The 19,898-nt window shown below is 58.5% G+C and overlaps 1 protein-coding gene across 1 annotated transcript in view; it reads right to left on the reverse strand.

Moving 5' to 3' along the window:
- Positions 1-2,507: 2,507 nt before the first annotated feature.
- The window catches only part of Shisal1 (shisa like 1), a 41,682-nt gene continuing 24,291 nt past the window's right edge, over positions 2,508-19,898 (reverse strand). Inside the window, exons 2-3 of the mRNA XM_042672745.1 lie at positions 6,213-6,426; positions 2,508-2,799 (exon numbers count right to left, since the gene is read on the reverse strand). Of these exons, the coding sequence (XP_042528679.1) occupies positions 2,508-2,799; positions 6,213-6,426 (506 nt within the window). The remainder of the gene's footprint in view (positions 2,800-6,212; positions 6,427-19,898) is intronic.

Consider the following 19,898-nt stretch of genomic DNA (forward strand, 5'->3'; position numbering starts at 1 on the left):
TCCTAAAGGGTTGACTGTGACTTGTCTTGGGGGCAACGCTGGGGAGGAGGGAATTCATCCCCGGTGTCAGGGGAGGGGCAAAGAGACAGGGTGGTGTGGGTGAGTGAGGAGCCTGGGCCAGGACTGCACACGCCCCCCCTCCACGCCCCCTCCACGCCCCCTCCACGCCCCCTCCACGCCCCCCTCCACGCCCCCTCCACACCCCCCTCCACACCCCCTCCACGCCCTCCTCCACGCCCCTCCACGCCCCTCCACGCCCCCTCCACGCCCCCTCCACGCCCCCTCACACCCCCTCCACGCCCCCTCCATGCCCCTACACACCCCCTCCACGCCCCCCTCCACGCCCCCTCCACGCCCCCTCCACGCCCCCTCCACGCCCCCTCCACGCCCCCCTCCACGCCCCCCTCCACGCCCCCCTCCACGCCCCCTCCACGCCCCCTCCACGCCCCCCTCCACGCCCCCTCCACACCCCCAACACGCCCCTCCACGCCCCCCTCCACGCCCCCTCCACGCCCTCCTCCACACCCCCTCCACGCCCCCCTCCACGCCCCCCTCCACGCCCTCCTCCACACCCCCTCCACGCCCCCCTCCACGCCCCCCTCCACGCCCTCCTCCACGCCCCCCTCCACGCCCCCTCCATGCCCTCCTCCATGCCCCCTCCATGCCCCCTCCACGCCCCCCTCCACGCCCCTTCCACGCCCCCCTCCAAACCCCCTCCATACCCCCTCCACACCCCCCTTCCACACCCCCTCCACGCCCCCTCCACGCCCTCCTCCACACCCCCTCCACGCCCCCTCCACGCCCCCCCTCCACGCCCCCTCCACACCCCTCCACGCCCCCTTCCACACCCCCTCCACGCCCCCTCCACGCCCCCTTCCACACCCCCTCCACGTCCCCTCCACGCTCCCTCCACGCCCCCTCCACACCCCTCCACGCCCCCTTCCACACCCCCTCCACGCCCCCCTCCACGCCCCTCCACGCCCCCTCCACGCCCCTCCACGCCCCCTCCATGCCCCTCCACGCCCCCTCCACGCCCCCTCCACACCCCCTCCATGCCCCCTCCACGCCCCCTCCATGCCCCCTCCACGCCCCTTCCATGCCCCCCTCCACGCCCCTCCACGCCCCCTCCACGCCCCCTCCACGCCCCCTCCATGCCCCCTCCACGCCCCCTCCACACCCCCTCCTCACCCCCTCCACGCCCTCCTCCACGCCCCCTCCACGCCCTCCTCCTTCAGGAATGCCCATCCCCGGAGGCCAGCAGAGCCGAAGACGCAGGGCCGGGCAGTGCAGCCCCTCCTCCCAGTCTCCTTTGGACCCCACGCCGTGGGGCTGAGGCCTGCTTCCCTGCCCCTGCCCCTGCCCCTGCACCTGCCCAGATCCCCCCGGGCTCTCGCCCAGGCTGGCCTCAACCTCCGGCCTTGGGGTCACTGGGATGGCGGGTGTGAGCACCGAGCCTGGCCCCCACATCCGTCCTGCCTGGCGGCTCTGCTGCCCCCCTCCCCCGTTTGGTGGGGGAGAGGAGGTGATTCCATTGGAATGAGAATCCCAGAGCGTCAGAAGACTCCACACTGAACGCCCAGGCGGCTCTGAGATGGGTTCAGAGGCCGCGGAGGCCGGGGAGCCCCCCCCCCCCCGCTGGGCCCTCACCGTGGGACGGTCTGGCTTTCCTGCAGCGCCGCCCCTCCCCTCCCTGGACCCCCACCGTGGGATGATCTGCCACCCCTCCCCGGCCCGGCCCACGCGGGAAGCAGGCCCCTTGCACTCCAGCCCTGCACCGGGCGGGTGGTGGAGGTGCAGCATGCACAGCCTGGCTGGCCGGCTCATGGTGACCTCACTCGTTACTGACCAGGGCTGAAGCATGTTAGTGCGCCCCTGTGGCACATGCCCAGCCAGGGGGCCGCGCCCCTGACTCTGCCAGGATCTGGACAGAGCTGAGATGTGGCGGCGCTGGGGTTGGGGCAGAGCCTGGCTGGCGGCAGGGCCCTGGGGCCCTAAGCCTTGTTCGGGGTCCTGATGTCCCCGCAGGGCACCGGGCCCTGTGGTCACAGCCACCCTACAAGACGGTCCCCAAACATCACCTCCCTCCTCCTCCGCCTCCCGCACCACTCAGCTCAGGGACACTTAGGCAACAAGACAGTCCACAGAAGATGAGTCTTTCTGACCTCACCATGCCATCTTCCCAGCCCCAGACACGCTGATTCTTTCCCTGGGCCAGACCATGAAACTTGAAGCACCAGCCAGTCCCTCCTTTCACCCTGGCTGCTAGGAAACTCAGCACTAGGAAACTCCACTTCCAGCTCCATGCCTGATAACGCTCGCTCGAGCTGCGGCTGTCAGCACAAGCATGCAGGCCTTCCTCCTCCCTGCTCTCCTCCTGGCTTTCCTTCCTCGGCCCATGAGCCACTTCTACTCGTCCTTGGCCAGAAAAGAAATGAGCACGCGCAATCATCGGGTGATGTAGACAAGCAGACAGGGCGGTGATGCGGACGCCTGGGGGGGGGGGGCACTCACCAGGCGGACAAGCTCTGGAAGGTCATCAGCGGTGGGCTGTGCGTGGGCGCAGGCGTGGCCTGGGGGGGCTGCGGCCGGGAGCCCGGGGGGGGCTGGGGCTGCGGGGCCTGGGCGGGGGCCCCCCACCGCCGGGGGCCCTGTTTCATCCACCGCCCGTGGATGCCCCACCGCACCAGGCAGCCTTTGCAGAAGTCGTAGTTCATTGCCGAGTAATACAGGAGGTCCAGGATCAGCAGCGTGAGCACAAGGAAGCCGTAGATCCACACGCCCAGCAGTGCAGGGTAGTTGCTGGGGAAGACAGACAGGGAAACTGAGTCACGGGCCCAGCAGCGCGGGGTAGCTGCAGGGGTGGACAGGCAGAGAAACGGAGTCCCAGGCCCCGCTGGCTCAAATGGGCACCCGCGCTGACCAGCCTGCAGGGCCAGTCCCTGCCGCTGGCCTCTCCCGGCACTGCCCTCTCCAGGGCCGGCGGGCTGCGAGGCTTTGGGAGTTTGTTTTGGGGGCTGAATTCCAATGCGCGCTGTGGACCTGGAGCTGGGCCGACGCAGCTGTGGGCCAGGGGGCACGGCCCACAGCAGGCGGGCACCGGGGCCATCACCGCATCGGAGCCCGAGCCTCTGCCATTTGCTAAGCAATCCCCAGAGGCGTCCTGGGGGACACCGCCCCGCACCTCCAGACCGGAGCGAGGTGCAGACGGGGGCCCTGTCCAGGGCCGGGTCAGGAAGACAGCGGCTGGGCGTGCCCGGCCGCCTGCCCCGGCCAACTGGCCATGTGAGCAACCAGGATGCCAGCCCCAGGAAGGTGTGGGCCCCGTGAGCCCGGCCTCCAGGGGCAGGCGGCCTCAGAGGCGGCGCAGGCTCGGGCCCCGCCCCACTGTCCCACACGTCCTGGGCTGGCCCTTGCCCGCCGGCTGCCCGCCGCGAGACCTGGCCTCCAGGCCCTCTGGCCACAGCCCAGCGTGGACGGCCCATCCTTCAGGGCCGCTTCTGCGGGGTCCTGGGACCACGGGAGCCCCGGCCCCCTCACCACATGCCCGCAGGCCGCTCTGCGGGCCAAGAACGGGCCGCGTGACCCCAGGGGTGGGGACATGACCCTGGGGCTCCCCACTGTGGGTCCAGGGCCCACTCCCGCCCCGGCACTGGAGCCGGGTCTGCGGGAAGGGGAGGCCGTGGGAAGACGGCTGGAAAATGACAAGAAACCGAGGCTCTCCAGGACGGCAGCCCTCGGCTGGGAGCCGCCGGGCACCCCAGGGTCTGGAGGCACTTGTCCCCGGGGGTGGGAGCCCCGCGGGGCCCACAGGGCACCGGGTGGCCTGGCCCGCCCCCCCCCCCCGCTGGGCTCCATGCTCAGGGCGGTGGGCTGGAGCAGGCAGCCACACCCCGTGGTCCCCGCGTGGGAAGCGGGCTGAGGGTATGGCCGGGTGCCAGGGGTGGGGGGCAGGGGGGGCGCGTGCAGAGCTGGGCAGAGCTCCGCAGAGGACGCCGTCGGCAGCTGCACCTCTAGCCCTCCGTGTCCCGTCCCCTGGGACGGGCTTCGCACTGGCCCCCGCCCAGGTGCAGCCAGGGGCCCACGGGGTCCACGGGGCCTTGCTCGATCGCCTGTGGGGTCAGGGGAGGCTGCAGGGCCTCGAGCAAGCCCGCGTGCCCTGCCCAGCCTCCGACGGCTCTCACCGGCACCGGCAGTGCTCCGGCGCCCGCTGGACGTGGCCATGCCCCCCTCGGCCCCCTCACCCCCCGGGAGCTGGTCCTGGCCCTACGCAGGACTGGGGCCGCATCCCAGGCCCGGGCCAGCACAAAGCTGGCCAGGCTGGCGGGGTGATTTCACACAGAATTATTCTCAGGCCCGAGCAGATGGTGAGAGTATTTGGAGAAGGATGGCTGCGGCTGGCGAGGGGGGGGTGCGGGGGGGGGACCATAGCCAAGGAGCTTCGCTCCTCCCAAACACAGGGAAGAGGCACAGGCTTGCCTGCCCCCCTGCCTTCCTTCCTTCCTTCCTTCCTTCCTGCCTGCCTGCCTGCCTGCCTGCCTGCCTGCCTGCCTTTCCTTCCCTCCTTCCTTCCCACCCTCCCTCCCTTCTCCCTTCCTTTTCCAGACCAGAAATGCACTGGCAAAGCAGAAGAAGCCTGGACGCTAGACACGGAGGCTCATTGGCCTGGTTCCACTCCCCCCAGCTACTCAACAGACACTCATTGATCCCATCTCTCCTACCACGGAAAAAATACATCCTCCCCAAGATTTAGCCTCACACACATTAGGGAAATATTTGAAGCATCTCATAGGAGTCAAGAGAAAGAAAGAATTCTGACTGCATTAGGGATACTAGCCAACACAATCAGACAAGGGAAAAAAAAAAGATGTGGCACAAAGATCTGAAAGGAGGGCTGGGAAGGTGGCTCAGTGGTAGAGCGCTTGCCTTGCATGCCTGAGGCCGTGGGTTCGATTCCCCAGCACCACATAAGCAAAAAGAAAAAAGCTGGAAGTGGTGCTGTGGCTCAAGTGGTAGAGCGCTAGCCTTGAGCTGAAGAGCTGAAGGACAGAGCCCAGGCCCAGAGTTCAGGCCCCATGACCGGACCCAAAAAAAAAAAAAAAAAAAAAAAGATCTGAAAGTAGGCTGAGTGTGGTAGTGCATACCTATAGTACCAGCCCTGGGGAGGTTGTGAGGATAGCACCCTGGGCTACAAAGCAGGGCTCTGTCAAAGAAGGAAAGAGGGAAGGAAGGAGGGAAGGAAGGAAGGAAGGAAGGAAGGAAGGAAGGAAGGGAGGGAGGGACGGATGAAGGGAGGGAGGAGATAACATCAATTACAAGTGTTGTGGTAAGTATTGGAGGTCACCATAGATGACAACCTAGACAGGTTCACATGGAAGTACCAGTCCGGCACACAGGCTGAGGGCACCGCACAGGGTGCATTTGTACTTCAGGCCAGCAGAGACAAGCTAGACAACAAGATGGAGTTGGGACAGCTGGATCCTTATTTAGAAAAAAATAAAATAAAAGAAATAAAATTGGATTCTTACCTCAAAACTTACACCTGAGCAAATCTTATCTAAACACTAGACCAGAGACTTGGAGATTTAAAAAAAAAAACCACAGCATGGAAGAACTAGAAATCTCAGCCACACCCTTGCACCTCAAAAAGGAAAAGGAAAACGGGGCACAGTGTGATTCTGTGAAATGAAGAAGCAGGAGGAGAAAGCACAGGGCACAGGCACACATCGTAACTCCTTCCCACGCAAGGAGCTCCGGTAGACAAATCAGATGCCTAAGAAGACGCTCAAACCAAAAAGAAAACAGCAATAGTAAGGGCAGCCGAGGTGAAGTACGAGGGGGGCCGGCTGTGCGGCTCGGTCCGCCCTGCCTGCTTCACGGCGCCCTGGCCGGTCTCCCCGTCCCGCACGGTGGCCCCCTCCTGCGGCAAGCTGACCTCCAGGGGCCTCCGTCGCCTTAGGGGAAGGGACCCACCACGGGTCACCTCTGGGGTCATCATGAACCCAAAGCTGAACAAACAAAGGAGATAACCCCAGCGCCTCACACCCCAAAGCCTGACGCCCGGGCTCATGGGCTGCCAGCCGCAGCAGCGACTCAAGCCACAGGGCGGGAGGGATCAGGACCCTGGTGGTGGCCGTTTGTCTGGATCAATGTCCGCCAGGGAGTCCGGAGCTCCGCGGCCGGCCGGGCTGGGGGACCCTGCCGGGGGCACTCACTTGTGCGCGTAGCCCTCGGGGCCGGCCGTGAGGTTCGCCTGCATCACCGCCTGGAACTCGGTCTCGCTGCAGCAGTACTTGAACACGGTGTTGTTCCGGTAGCAGCACAGAAAGAAGCTCTTGTTGTCCGAGAGCCGGGGGCAGTGGAAGCCGAAGTGGTAGCGGCCTTTGTGGTCGGTGTAGGGCTCACAGACACGGAGGTGTGCAGACAGCACTGAAAGGCGGGCGGCCGGGCTCAGTGGGGCCCGCCAGCCCCTGGGTGCCCGGGACGGGGCCCGCCAGCCCCTGGTGCCCGGGACGGGGGCTCTGTTCCGGGGCCCGCCAGCCCCTGGTGCCCGGGACGGGGGCTCTGCCCCGGGGCCCGCCAGCCCCTGGGTGCCCGGGACGGGGGCTCTGCCCCGGGGCCCGCCAGCCCCTGCCCGGGACGGCTCGGCCCCAGAGGCGCCGGGAAGCCATGGGCACCTCCTGGGAACCCCAGCGGACCCGCCCCCCGCCGCCCCAGGTCCCTCCCCGGCAGTGTTAGGCTGTGTGTGGGCCTCCTCCAGCCCCAGGCTGGAGCACTGGAGGATGAGCACTGGGTAGTGAGCAGGCCACTGGCTTCCTTCCTGTCTTCGTGCCAGGAATGGCGGTTTCTAACTTGCGTCTCTGAGCCGGGGTTTTGCAGGCCATGCGCCCCCTCCCCCAGCACCAGGGTCCTCTCTGTGTGAGGCCTGGCCGGCGGGAGGCCCTGTCTGCCACCGCCGTCCGCCCACAGCCCACACCGCGCCCAGTGCCGCTGTGCCCGGCTGCGCCAGCTGGCGGGTGGGCGGGCGGCGGGCACCAGGCTGGCGTGGGGGGCTTGACGCTCTCCTGCCTGCCCCAAAGGCTGGCACTCTCTTCCAGGGATGGGACACAGTAGGCAAGAGCCCTGTGGGGGGCATGGAAGTGACAGGGCCACCCTGGGGCCTGGCTCCCCTTCCTTTGTGTTCAGGAATACATAGGTATATAGACAGGGTCACCAGAGCGGCCGGATGCTGGGCCCCGGGTTCTGCTGGAGTTGCAGCGTTGGGCTGGACCCACGGGTCATCAGCACCTCCTGCCGGGCGGGGGGGGCAGGTGCTCCAGTGGGGACCACTGGCCTCGAGGCTGGGGACCGCAGGCCGTAGGGCTGGGGCTGGGCTGGGCACTGGGTGGCCCTCAGAGCAGCCAGCAGGGATCTGGGACCCGGGGAAGGAGGGAGGGGACAGAGCCTGGCCTGCCACTACCCTGCACAGCGCTGGCGCCCGGCTGCTTCCCGCAGCAGACCGAGCTCTGGCCTCTCCCCTCCGGTTCCCTGGGGTCCTGGGCCAGGCCCCCCAGGGCTAGGGCGGAGGTCCGGGGACTTGCTTCCTGGGTGGCCGTGGTCACAGGCATTTCTAGGTCTGCTTCTTCCTTTGTTAGGTCAGGGAGCCGCTGCTCCCTCGTCACCCCCATCCTCCTTCCCCCGGCACAGCAAGACCTGCTGCCCTGGGGCCCAGCCCAGCGGGCCCCACACCAGCCTGCAGGCCCCACACCAGCAGTGGGCTCCAAGCTGCAAACCTCAGCCCCTTGTGTGAGAGGAGGAGACAGAGAAAGAGAGAGGGACAGGAAACAGACGGAGACAGAGGAGAGAGAGAAAGAGAGACAGGAAACAGAGACGGAGACAGAGGAGACAGAGAGAGAGAGAGAGACAGGAAACAGAGACGGAGGCAGAGGAGAGAGAGAGAGAGACAGGAAACAGAGACGGAGACAGAGGAGAGAGAGAGAGAGACAGGAAACAGAGACGGAGACAGAGGAGACAGAGAGAGAGAGACAGGAAACAGAGACGGAGACAGAGGAGAGAGAGAGAGAGAGAGACAGGAAACAGAGACGGAGACAGAGGAGAGAGAGAGAGAGAGAGAGACAGGAAACAGAGACGGAGGCAGAGGAGAGAGAGAGAGAGAGAGACAGGAAACAGAGACGGAGACAGAGGAGACAGAGAGAGAGAGAGAGACAGGAAACAGAGACGGAGACAGAGGAGACAGAGAGAGAGAGAGAGACAGGAAACAGAGACGGAGACAGAGGAGACAGAGAGAGAGAGACAGGAAACAGAGACGGAGACAGAGGAGAGAGAGAGAGAGAGAGACAGGAAACAGAGACGGAGACAGAGGAGACAGAGAGAGAGACAGGAAACAGAGACGGAGACAGAGGAGAGAGAGAGAGAGAGACAGGAAACAGAGACGGAGACAGAGGAGAGAGAGAGAGAGACAGGAAACAGAGACGGAGACAGAGGAGACAGAGAGAGAGACAGGAAACAGAGACGGAGACAGAGGAGAGAGAGAGAGACAGGAAACAGAGACGGAGACAGAGGAGAGAGAGAGAGACAGGAAACAGAGACGGAGGCAGAGGAGAGAGAGAGAGAGACAGGAAACAGAGACGGAGGCAGAGGAGAGAGAGAGAGAGACAGGAAACAGAGACGGAGACAGAGGAGACAGAGAGAGAGACAGGAAACAGAGACGGAGACAGAGGAGAGAGAGAGAGAGAGAGACAGGAAACAGAGACGGAGGCAGAGGAGAGAGAGAGAGACAGGAAACAGAGACGGAGACAGAGGAGAGAGAGAGAGAGAGAGACAGGAAACAGAGACGGAGACAGAGGAGACAGAGAGAGAGAGACAGGAAACAGAGACGGAGACAGAGGAGACAGAGAGAGACAGGAAACAGAGACGGAGACAGAGGAGAGAGAGAGAGAGAGACAGGAAACAGAGACGGAGACAGAGGACAGAGAGAGAGAGAGACAGGAAACAGAGACGGAGACAGAGGAGAGAGAGAGAGAGAGAGACAGGAAACAGAGACGGAGACAGAGGAGAGAGAGAGAGAGACAGGAAACAGAGACGGAGACAGAGGAGACAGAGAGAGAGAGACAGGAAACAGAGACGGAGACAGAGGAGAGAGAGAGAGAGACAGGAAACAGAGACGGAGACAGAGGAGAGAGAGAGAGAGAGACAGGAAACAGAGACGGAGACAGAGGAGACAGAGAGAGAGAGACAGGAAACAGAGACGGAGACAGAGGAGACAGAGAGAGAGACAGGAAACAGAGACGGAGACAGAGGAGAGAGAGAGAGAGAGAGACAGGAAACAGAGACGGAGACAGAGGAGAGAGAGAGAGAGAGACAGGAAACAGAGACGGAGACAGAGGAGACAGAGAGAGAGAGACAGGAAACAGAGACGGAGACAGAGGAGAGAGAGAGAGAGAGACAGGAAACAGAGACGGAGGCAGAGGAGACAGAGAGAGAGACAGGAAACAGAGACGGAGGCAGAGGAGAGAGAGAGAGACAGGAAACAGAGACGGAGACAGAGAGAGACAGAGAGAGAGAGACAGGAAACAGAGACGGAGACAGAGGAGAGAGAGAGAGAGAGACAGGAAACAGAGACGGAGACAGAGAAGAGAGAGAGAGAGACAGGAAACAGAGACGGAGACAGAGGAGAGAGACAGAGAGAGAGACAGGAAACCGAGACGGAGACAGAGGAGAGAGAGAGAGAGAGACAGGAAACAGAGACGGAGACAGAGGAGACAGAGAGAGAGAGACAGGAAACAGAGACGGAGACAGAGGAGACAGAGAGAGAGACAGGAAACAGAGACGGAGACAGAGGAGAGAGAGAGAGAGAGACAGGAAACAGAGACGGAGACAGAGGAGAGAGAGAGAGAGAGACAGGAAACAGAGACGGAGACAGAGGAGACAGAGAGAGAGAGACAGGAAACAGAGACGGAGGCAGAGGAGACAGAGAGAGAGAGACAGGAAACAGAGACGGAGACAGAGGAGAGAGAGAGAGAGAGACAGGAAACAGAGACGGAGACAGAGAAGAGAGAGAGAGACAGGAAACAGAGACGGAGACAGAGAAGAGAGAGAGAGACAGGAAACAGAGACGGAGACAGAGGAGAGAGAGAGAGAGAGAGACAGGAAACAGAGACGGAGACAGAGGAGAGAGACAGAGAGAGAGACAGGAAACCGAGACGGAGACAGAGGAGACAGAGAGAGAGACAGGAAACAGAGACGGAGACAGAGGAGACAGAGAGAGAGAGACAGGAAACAGAGACGGAGACAGAGGAGACAGAGAGAGACAGGAAACAGAGACGGAGACAGAGGAGAGAGAGAGAGAGAGACAGGAAACAGAGACGGAGGCAGAGGAGACAGAGAGAGAGAGACAGGAAACAGAGACGGAGACAGAGGAGAGAGAGAGAGAGAGACAGGAAACAGAGACGGAGGCAGAGGAGACAGAGAGAGAGAGACAGGAAACAGAGACGGAGGCAGAGGAGACAGAGAGAGAGAGACAGGAAACAGAGACGGAGACAGAGGAGAGAGAGAGAGAGAGACAGGAAACAGAGACGGAGACAGAGAAGAGAGAGAGAGACAGGAAACAGAGACGGAGACAGAGGAGAGAGAGAGAGAGACAGGAAACAGAGACGGAGACAGAGGAGAGAGAGAGAGAGAGAGACAGGAAACAGAGACGGAGACAGAGGAGACAGAGAGAGAGACAGGAAACAGAGACGGAGACAGAGGAGAGAGAGAGAGAGAGACAGGAAACAGAGACGGAGACAGAGGAGAGAGAGAGAGAGACAGGAAACAGAGACGGAGGCAGAGGAGAGAGAGAGAGACAGGAAACAGACGGAGGCAGAGGAGAGAGAGAGAGAGACAGGAAACAGAGACGGAGGCAGAGGAGAGAGAGAGAGAGACAGGAAACAGAGACGGAGACAGAGGAGACAGAGAGAGAGACAGGAAACAGAGACGGAGACAGAGGAGAGAGAGAGAGAGAGAGACAGGAAACAGAGACGGAGGCAGAGGAGAGAGAGAGAGAGACAGGAAACAGAGACGGAGACAGAGGAGAGAGAGAGAGAGAGACAGGAAACAGAGACGGAGACAGAGGAGAGAGAGAGAGAGAGACAGGAAACAGAGACGGAGGCAGAGGAGAGAGAGAGAGAGAGACAGGAAACAGAGACGGAGACAGAGGACAGAGAGAGAGAGAGACAGGAAACAGAGACGGAGACAGAGGAGAGAGAGAGAGAGAGAGACAGGAAACAGAGACGGAGACAGAGGAGAGAGAGAGAGAGACAGGAAACAGAGACGGAGACAGAGGAGAGAGAGAGAGAGACAGGAAACAGAGACGGAGACAGAGGAGAGAGAGAGAGAGAGACAGGAAACAGAGACGGAGACAGAGGAGACAGAGAGAGAGAGACAGGAAACAGAGACGGAGACAGAGGAGACAGAGAGAGAGACAGGAAACAGAGACGGAGACAGAGGAGAGAGAGAGAGAGAGAGACAGGAAACAGAGACGGAGACAGAGGAGAGAGAGAGAGAGAGACAGGAAACAGAGACGGAGACAGAGGAGACAGAGAGAGAGAGACAGGAAACAGAGACGGAGACAGAGGAGAGAGAGAGAGAGAGACAGGAAACAGAGACGGAGGCAGAGGAGACAGAGAGAGAGACAGGAAACAGAGACGGAGGCAGAGGAGAGAGAGAGAGAGACAGGAAACAGAGACGGAGACAGAGAGAGACAGAGAGAGAGAGACAGGAAACAGAGACGGAGACAGAGGAGAGAGAGAGAGAGAGACAGGAAACAGAGACGGAGACAGAGAAGAGAGAGAGAGAGACAGGAAACAGAGACGGAGACAGAGGAGAGAGACAGAGAGAGAGACAGGAAACCGAGACGGAGACAGAGGAGAGAGAGAGAGAGAGACAGGAAACAGAGACGGAGACAGAGGAGACAGAGAGAGAGACAGGAAACAGAGACGGAGACAGAGGAGAGAGAGAGAGAGAGACAGGAAACAGAGACGGAGACAGAGGAGAGAGAGAGAGAGAGACAGGAAACAGAGACGGAGACAGAGGAGACAGAGAGAGAGAGACAGGAAACAGAGACGGAGGCAGAGGAGACAGAGAGAGAGACAGGAAACAGAGACGGAGACAGAGGAGACAGAGAGAGAGAGACAGGAAACAGAGACGGAGACAGAGGAGAGAGAGAGAGAGAGACAGGAAACAGAGACGGAGACAGAGAAGAGAGAGAGAGACAGGAAACAGAGACGGAGACAGAGGAGAGAGAGAGAGAGACAGGAAACAGAGACGGAGACAGAGGAGAGAGACAGAGAGAGAGACAGGAAACCGAGACGGAGACAGAGGAGACAGAGAGAGAGACAGGAAACAGAGACGGAGACAGAGGAGACAGAGAGAGAGAGACAGGAAACAGAGACGGAGACAGAGGAGAGAGAGAGAGAGACAGGAAACAGAGACGGAGGCAGAGGAGACAGAGAGAGAGAGACAGGAAACAGAGACGGAGACAGAGGAGAGAGAGAGAGAGAGACAGGAAACAGAGACGGAGGCAGAGGAGACAGAGAGAGAGAGACAGGAAACAGAGACGGAGGCAGAGGAGACAGAGAGAGAGAGACAGGAAACAGAGACGGAGACAGAGGAGAGAGAGAGAGAGAGACAGGAAACAGAGACGGAGGCAGCGGAGACAGAGAGAGAGAGACAGGAAACAGAGACGGAGACAGAGGAGAGAGAGAGAGAGAGACAGGAAACAGAGACGGAGACAGAGAAGAGAGAGAGAGACAGGAAACAGAGACGGAGACAGAGGAGAGAGAGAGAGAGAGACAGGAAACAGAGACGGAGACAGAGGAGACAGAGAGAGAGAGACAGGAAACAGAGACGGAGACAGAGGAGAGAGAGAGAGAGAGACAGGAAACAGAGACGGAGGCAGAGGAGACAGAGAGAGAGAGACAGGAAACAGAGACGGAGACAGAGGAGAGAGAGAGAGAGAGACAGGAAACAGAGACGGAGGCAGAGGAGACAGAGAGAGAGAGACAGGAAACAGAGACGGAGGCAGAGGAGACAGAGAGAGAGAGACAGGAAACAGAGACGGAGACAGAGGAGAGAGAGAGAGAGAGACAGGAAACAGAGACGGAGGCAGAGGAGACAGAGAGAGAGAGACAGGAAACAGAGACGGAGACAGAGGAGAGAGAGAGAGAGAGACAGGAAACAGAGACGGAGACAGAGAAGAGAGAGAGAGACAGGAAACAGAGACGGAGACAGAGGAGAGAGAGAGAGAGACAGGAAACAGAGACGGAGACAGAGGAGAGAGACAGAGAGAGAGACAGGAAACCGAGACGGAGACAGAGGAGACAGAGAGAGAGACAGGAAACAGAGACGGAGACAGAGGAGACAGAGAGAGAGAGACAGGAAACAGAGACGGAGACAGAGGAGACAGAGAGAGACAGGAAACAGAGACGGAGACAGAGGAGACAGAGAGAGAGAGACAGGAAACAGAGACGGAGACAGAGGAGAGAGAGAGAGACAGGAAACAGAGACGGAGACAGAGGAGAGAGAGAGAGAGACAGGAAACAGACACGGAGACAGAGGAGAGAGAGAGAGAGAGACAGGAAACAGAGACGGAGGCAGAGGAGACAGAGAGAGAGACAGGAAACAGAGACGGAGACAGAGGAGAGAGAGAGAGAGAGACAGGAAACAGAGACGGAGACAGAGGAGACAGAGAGAGAGAGACAGGAAACAGAGACGGAGACAGAGGAGAGAGAGAGAGAGAGACAGGAAACAGAGACGGAGGCAGAGGAGACAGAGAGAGAGAGACAGGAAACAGAGACGGAGGCAGAGGAGACAGAGAGAGAGAGACAGGAAACAGAGACGGAGACAGAGGAGAGAGAGAGAGAGAGACAGGAAACAGAGACGGAGGCAGAGGAGACAGAGAGAGAGAGACAGGAAACAGAGACGGAGGCAGAGGAGACAGAGAGAGAGAGACAGGAAACAGAGACGGAGACAGAGGAGAGAGAGAGAGAGAGACAGGAAACAGAGACGGAGACAGAGAAGAGAGAGAGAGACAGGAAACAGAGACGGAGACAGAGGAGAAAGAGAGAGAGACAGGAAACAGAGACGGAGACAGAGGAGAGAGACAGAGAGAGAGACAGGAAACCGAGACGGAGACAGAGGAGACAGAGAGAGAGACAGGAAACAGAGACGGAGACAGAGGAGACAGAGAGAGAGAGACAGGAAACAGAGACGGAGACAGAGGAGACAGAGAGAGACAGGAAACAGAGACGGAGACAGAGGAGACAGAGAGAGAGAGACAGGAAACAGAGACGGAGACAGAGGAGAGAGAGAGAGACAGGAAACAGAGACGGAGACAGAGGAGAGAGAGAGAGAGACAGGAAACAGACACGGAGACAGAGGAGAGAGAGAGAGAGAGACAGGAAACAGAGACGGAGGCAGAGGAGAGAGAGAGAGAGAGACAGGAAACAGAGACGGAGACAGAGGAGAGAGAGAGAGAGAGACAGGAAACAGAGACGGAGGCAGAGGAGACAGAGAGAGAGACAGGAAACAGAGACGGAGACAGAGGAGAGAGAGAGAGAGAGACAGGAAACAGAGACGGAGACAGAGGAGACAGAGAGAGAGAGACAGGAAACAGAGACGGAGGCAGAGGAGAGAGAGAGAGACAGGAAACAGAGACGGAGACAGAGGAGAGAGAGAGAGAGACAGGAAACAGAGACGGAGACAGAGGAGAGAGAGAGAGAGACAGGAAACAGAGACGGAGACAGAGGAGAGAGAGAGAGAGACAGGAAACAGAGACGGAGACAGAGGAGAGAGAGAGAGAGAGACAGGAAACAGAGACGGAGGCAGAGGAGAGAGAGAGAGAGAGACAGGAAACAGAGACGGAGACAGAGGAGACAGAGAGAGAGAGACAGGAAACAGAGACGGAGACAGAGGAGAGAGAGAGAGAGAGACAGGAAACAGAGACGGAGGCAGAGGAGAGAGAGAGAGAGAGACAGGAAACAGAGACGGAGACAGAGGAGACAGAGAGAGAGAGACAGGAAACAGAGACGGAGACAGAGGAGAGAGAGAGAGAGACAGGAAACAGAGACGGAGACAGAGGAGAGAGAGAGAGAGAGACAGGAAACAGAGACGGAGGCAGAGGAGAGAGAGAGAGAGAGAGACAGGAAACAGAGACGGAGACAGAGGAGAGAGAGAGAGAGAGACAGGAAACAGAGACGGAGACAGAGGAGACAGAGAGAGAGAGACAGGAAACAGAGACGGAGACAGAGGAGAGAGAGAGAGAGAGACAGGAAACAGAGACGGAGACAGAGGAGAGAGAGAGAGAGACAGGAAACAGAGACGGAGACAGAGGAGACAGAGAGAGAGAGACAGGAAACAGAGACGGAGACAGAGGAGAGAGAGAGAGAGACAGGAAACAGAGACGGAGACAGAGGAGAGAGAGAGAGAGACAGGAAACAGACGGAGACAGAGGAGAGAGAGAGAGAGAGACAGGAAACAGAGACGGAGACAGAGGAGACAGAGAGAGAGACAGGAAACAGAGACGGAGACAGAGGAGAGAGAGAGAGAGAGACAGGAAACAGAGACGGAGGCAGAGGAGAGAGAGAGAGAGAGACAGGAAACAGAGACGGAGACAGAGGAGAGAGAGAGAGAGAGACAGGAAACAGAGACGGAGACAGAGGAGAGAGAGAGAGAGACAGGAAACAGAGACGGAGACAGAGGAGACAGAGAGAGAGAGACAGGAAACAGAGACGGAGACAGAGGAGAGAGAGAGAGAGAGACAGGAAACAGAGACGGAGACAGAGGAGAGAGAGAGAGAGACAGGAAACAGAGACGGAGACAGAGGAGACAGAGAGAGAGAGACAGGAAACAGAGACGGAGACAGAGGAGAGAGAGAGAGAGACAGGAAACAGAGACGGAGACAGAGGAGAGAGAGAGAGAGAGACAGGAAACAGAGACGGAGGCAGAGGAGAGAGAGAGAGAGAGACAGGAAACAGAGACGGAGACAGAGGAGAGAGAGAGAGAGACAGGAAACAGAGACGGAGACAGAGGAGACAGAGAGAGAGAGACAGGAAACAGAGACGGAGACAGAGGAGAGAGAGAGAGAGACAGGAAACAGAGACGGAGACAGAGGAGAGAGAGAGAGAGAGACAGGAAACAGAGACGGAGGCAGAGGAGAGAGAGAGAGAGAGACAGGAAACAGAGACGGAGACAGAGGAGAGAGAGAGAGAGAGACAGGAAACAGAGACGGAGACAGAGGAGAGAGAGAGAGAGACAGGAAACAGAGACGGAGACAGAGGAGACAGAGAGAGAGAGACAGGAAACAGAGACGGAGACAGAGGAGAGAGAGAGAGAGACAGGAAACAGAGACGGAGACAGAGGAGAGAGAGAGAGAGACAGGAAACAGAGACGGAGGCAGAGGAGAGAGAGAGAGAGAGACAGGAAACAGAGACGGAGACAGAGGAGAGAGAGAGAGAGAGACAGGAAACAGAGACGGAGACAGAGGAGAGAGAGAGAGAGAGACAGGAAACAGAGACGGAGGCAGAGGAGAGAGAGAGAGAGAGAGACAGGAAACAGAGACGGAGACAGAGGAGAGAGAGAGAGAGACAGGAAACAGAGACGGAGGCAGAGGAGACAGAGAGAGAGACAGGAAACAGAGACGGAGACAGAGGAGACAGAGAGAGAGACAGGAAACAGAGACGGAGGCAGAGGAGAGAGAGAGAGAGACAGGAAACAGAGACGGAGACAGAGGAGAGAGAGAGAGAGACAGGAAACAGAGACGGAGACAGAGGAGACAGAGAGAGAGAGAGACAGGAAACAGAGACGGAGACAGAGGAGAGAGAGAGAGAGAGACAGGAAACAGAGACGGAGACAGAGGAGAGAGAGAGAGAGAGAGACAGGAAACAGAGACGGAGGCAGAGGAGAGAGAGAGAGAGACAGGAAACAGAGACGGAGACAGAGGAGAGAGAGAGAGAGAGACAGGAAACAGAGACGGAGACAGAGGAGAGAGAGAGAGAGAGACAGGAAACAGAGACGGAGGCAGAGGAGAGAGAGAGAGAGACAGGAAACAGAGACGGAGACAGAGGAGAGAGAGAGAGAGAGACAGGAAACAGAGACGGAGACAGAGGAGACAGAGAGAGAGAGACAGGAAACAGAGACGGAGACAGAGGAGAGAGAGAGAGAGAGAGACAGGAAACAGAGACGGAGACAGAGGAGAGAGAGAGAGAGAGAGACAGGAAACAGAGACGGAGGCAGAGGAGAGAGAGAGAGAGAGACAGGAAACAGAGAGGGAGGCAGAGGAGAGAGAGAGAGAGACAGGAAACAGAGACGGAGGCAGAGGAGACAGAGAGAGAGACAGGAAACAGAGACGGAGACAGAGGAGAGAGAGAGAGAGAGACAGGAAACAGAGACGGAGACAGAGGAGAGAGAGAGAGAGAGACAGGAAACAGAGAGGGAGGCAGAGAAGAGAGAGAGAGAGACAGGAAACAGAGACGGAGACAGAGGAGAGAGAGAGAGAGAGACAGGAAACAGAGACGGAGACAGAGGAGAGAGAGAGAGAGAGACAGGAAACAGAGACGGAGACAGAGGAGACAGAGAGAGAGAGACAGGAAACAGAGACGGAGGCAGAGGAGAGAGAGAGAGACAGGAAACAGAGATGGAGACAGAGAGAGACAGAGAGAGACAGGAAACAGAGACGGAGACAGAGGAGACAGAGAGAGAGAGAGACAGGAAACAGAGACGGAGACAGAGGAGAGAGAGAGAGACAGGAAACAGAGACGGAGACAGAGGAGACAGAGAGAGAGAGAGACAGGAAACAGAGACGGAGGCAGAGGAGAGAGAGAGAGAGACAGGAAACAGAGACGGAGACAGAGGAGAGAGAGAGAGAGAGACAGGAAACAGAGACGGAGACAGAGGAGAGAGAGAGAGAGAGACAGGAAACAGAGACGGAGGCAGAGGAGAGAGAGAGAGAGACAGGAAACAGAGACGGAGACAGAGGAGAGAGAGAGAGAGACAGGAAACAGAGAGGGAGGCAGAGGAGAGAGAGAGAGAGAGACAGGAAACAGAGACGGAGGCAGAGGAGACAGAGAGAGAGACAGGAAACAGAGACGGAGACAGAGGAGAGAGAGAGAGAGAGACAGGAAACAGAGACGGAGACAGAGGAGAGAGAGAGAGAGAGACAGGAAACAGAGAGGGAGGCAGAGGAGAGAGAGAGAGAGAGACAGGAAACAGAGACGGAGACAGAGAAGAGAGAGAGAGAGACAGGAAACAGAGACGGAGACAGAGGAGAGAGAGAGAGAGAGACAGGAAACAGAGACGGAGACAGAGGAGAGAGAGAGAGAGAGACAGGAAACAGAGAGGGAGGCAGAGGAGAGAGAGAGAGAGAGACAGGAAACAGAGACGGAGGCAGAGGAGACAGAGAGAGAGACAGGAAACAGAGACGGAGACAGAGGAGAGAGACAGAGAGAGACAGGAAACAGAGACGGAGACAGAGGAGACAGAGAGAGAGACAGGAAACAGAGACGGAGACAGAGGAGAGAGAGAGAGAGAGAGACAGGAAACAGAGACGGAGACAGAGGAGAGAGAGAGAGAGAGAGACAGGAAACAGAGACGGAGACAGAGGAGACAGAGAGAGAGACAGGAAACAGAGACGGAGACAGAGGAGAGAGAGAGAGAGAGACAGGAAACAGAGACGGAGACAGAGGAGACAGAGAGAGAGAGAGACAGGAAACAGAGACGGAGACAGAGGAGACAGAGAGAGAGAGAGACAGGAAACAGAGACGGAGACAGAGGAGAGAGAGAGAGACAGGAAACAGAGACGGAGACAGAGGAGACAGAGAGAGAGAGAGACAGGAAACAGAGACGGAGGCAGAGGAGAGAGAGAGAGAGACAGGAAACAGAGACGGAGACAGAGGAGAGAGAGAGAGAGAGACAGGAAACAGAGACGGAGACAGAGGAGAGAGAGAGAGAGAGACAGGAAACAGAGACGGAGGCAGAGGAGAGAGAGAGAGAGACAGGAAACAGAGACGGAGACAGAGGAGAGAGAGAGAGAGACAGGAAACAGAGAGGGAGGCAGAGGAGAGAGAGAGAGAGAGACAGGAAACAGAGACGGAGGCAGAGGAGACAGAGAGAGAGACAGGAAACAGAGACGGAGACAGAGGAGAGAGAGAGAGAGAGACAGGAAACAGAGACGGAGACAGAGGAGAGAGAGAGAGAGAGACAGGAAACAGAGAGGGAGGCAGAGGAGAGAGAGAGAGAGAGACAGGAAACAGAGACGGAGACAGAGAAGAGAGAGAGAGAGACAGGAAACAGAGACGGAGACAGAGGAGAGAGAGAGAGAGAGACAGGAAACAGAGACGGAGACAGAGGAGAGAGAGAGAGAGAGACAGGAAACAGAGAGGGAGGCAGAGGAGAGAGAGAGAGAGAGACAGGAAACAGAGACGGAGGCAGAGGAGACAGAGAGAGAGACAGGAAACAGAGACGGAGACAGAGGAGAGAGACAGAGAGAGACAGGAAACAGAGACGGAGACAGAGGAGACAGAGAGAGAGACAGGAAACAGAGACGGAGACAGAGGAGAGAGAGAGAGAGAGACAGGAAACAGAGACGGAGACAGAGGAGACAGAGAGAGAGAGAGACAGGAAACAGAGACGGAGACAGAGGAGACAGAGAGAGAGAGAGACAGGAAACAGAGACGGAGACAGAGGAGAGAGAGAGAGAGAGAGACAGGAAACAGAGACGGAGACAGAGGAGACAGAGAGAGAGACAGGAAACAGAGACGGAGACAGAGGAGAGAGAGAGAGAGAGACAGGAAACAGAGACGGAGACAGAGGAGAGAGAGAGAGAGAGACAGGAAACAGAGACGGAGACAGAGGAGAGAGAGAGAGAG

This window comes from Dipodomys spectabilis, unplaced genomic scaffold, assembly GCF_019054845.1.
Source record: "Dipodomys spectabilis isolate Male_0828 unplaced genomic scaffold, ASM1905484v1 ptg000767l, whole genome shotgun sequence".
Lineage (NCBI taxonomy): Eukaryota > Metazoa > Chordata > Mammalia > Rodentia > Heteromyidae > Dipodomys > Dipodomys spectabilis.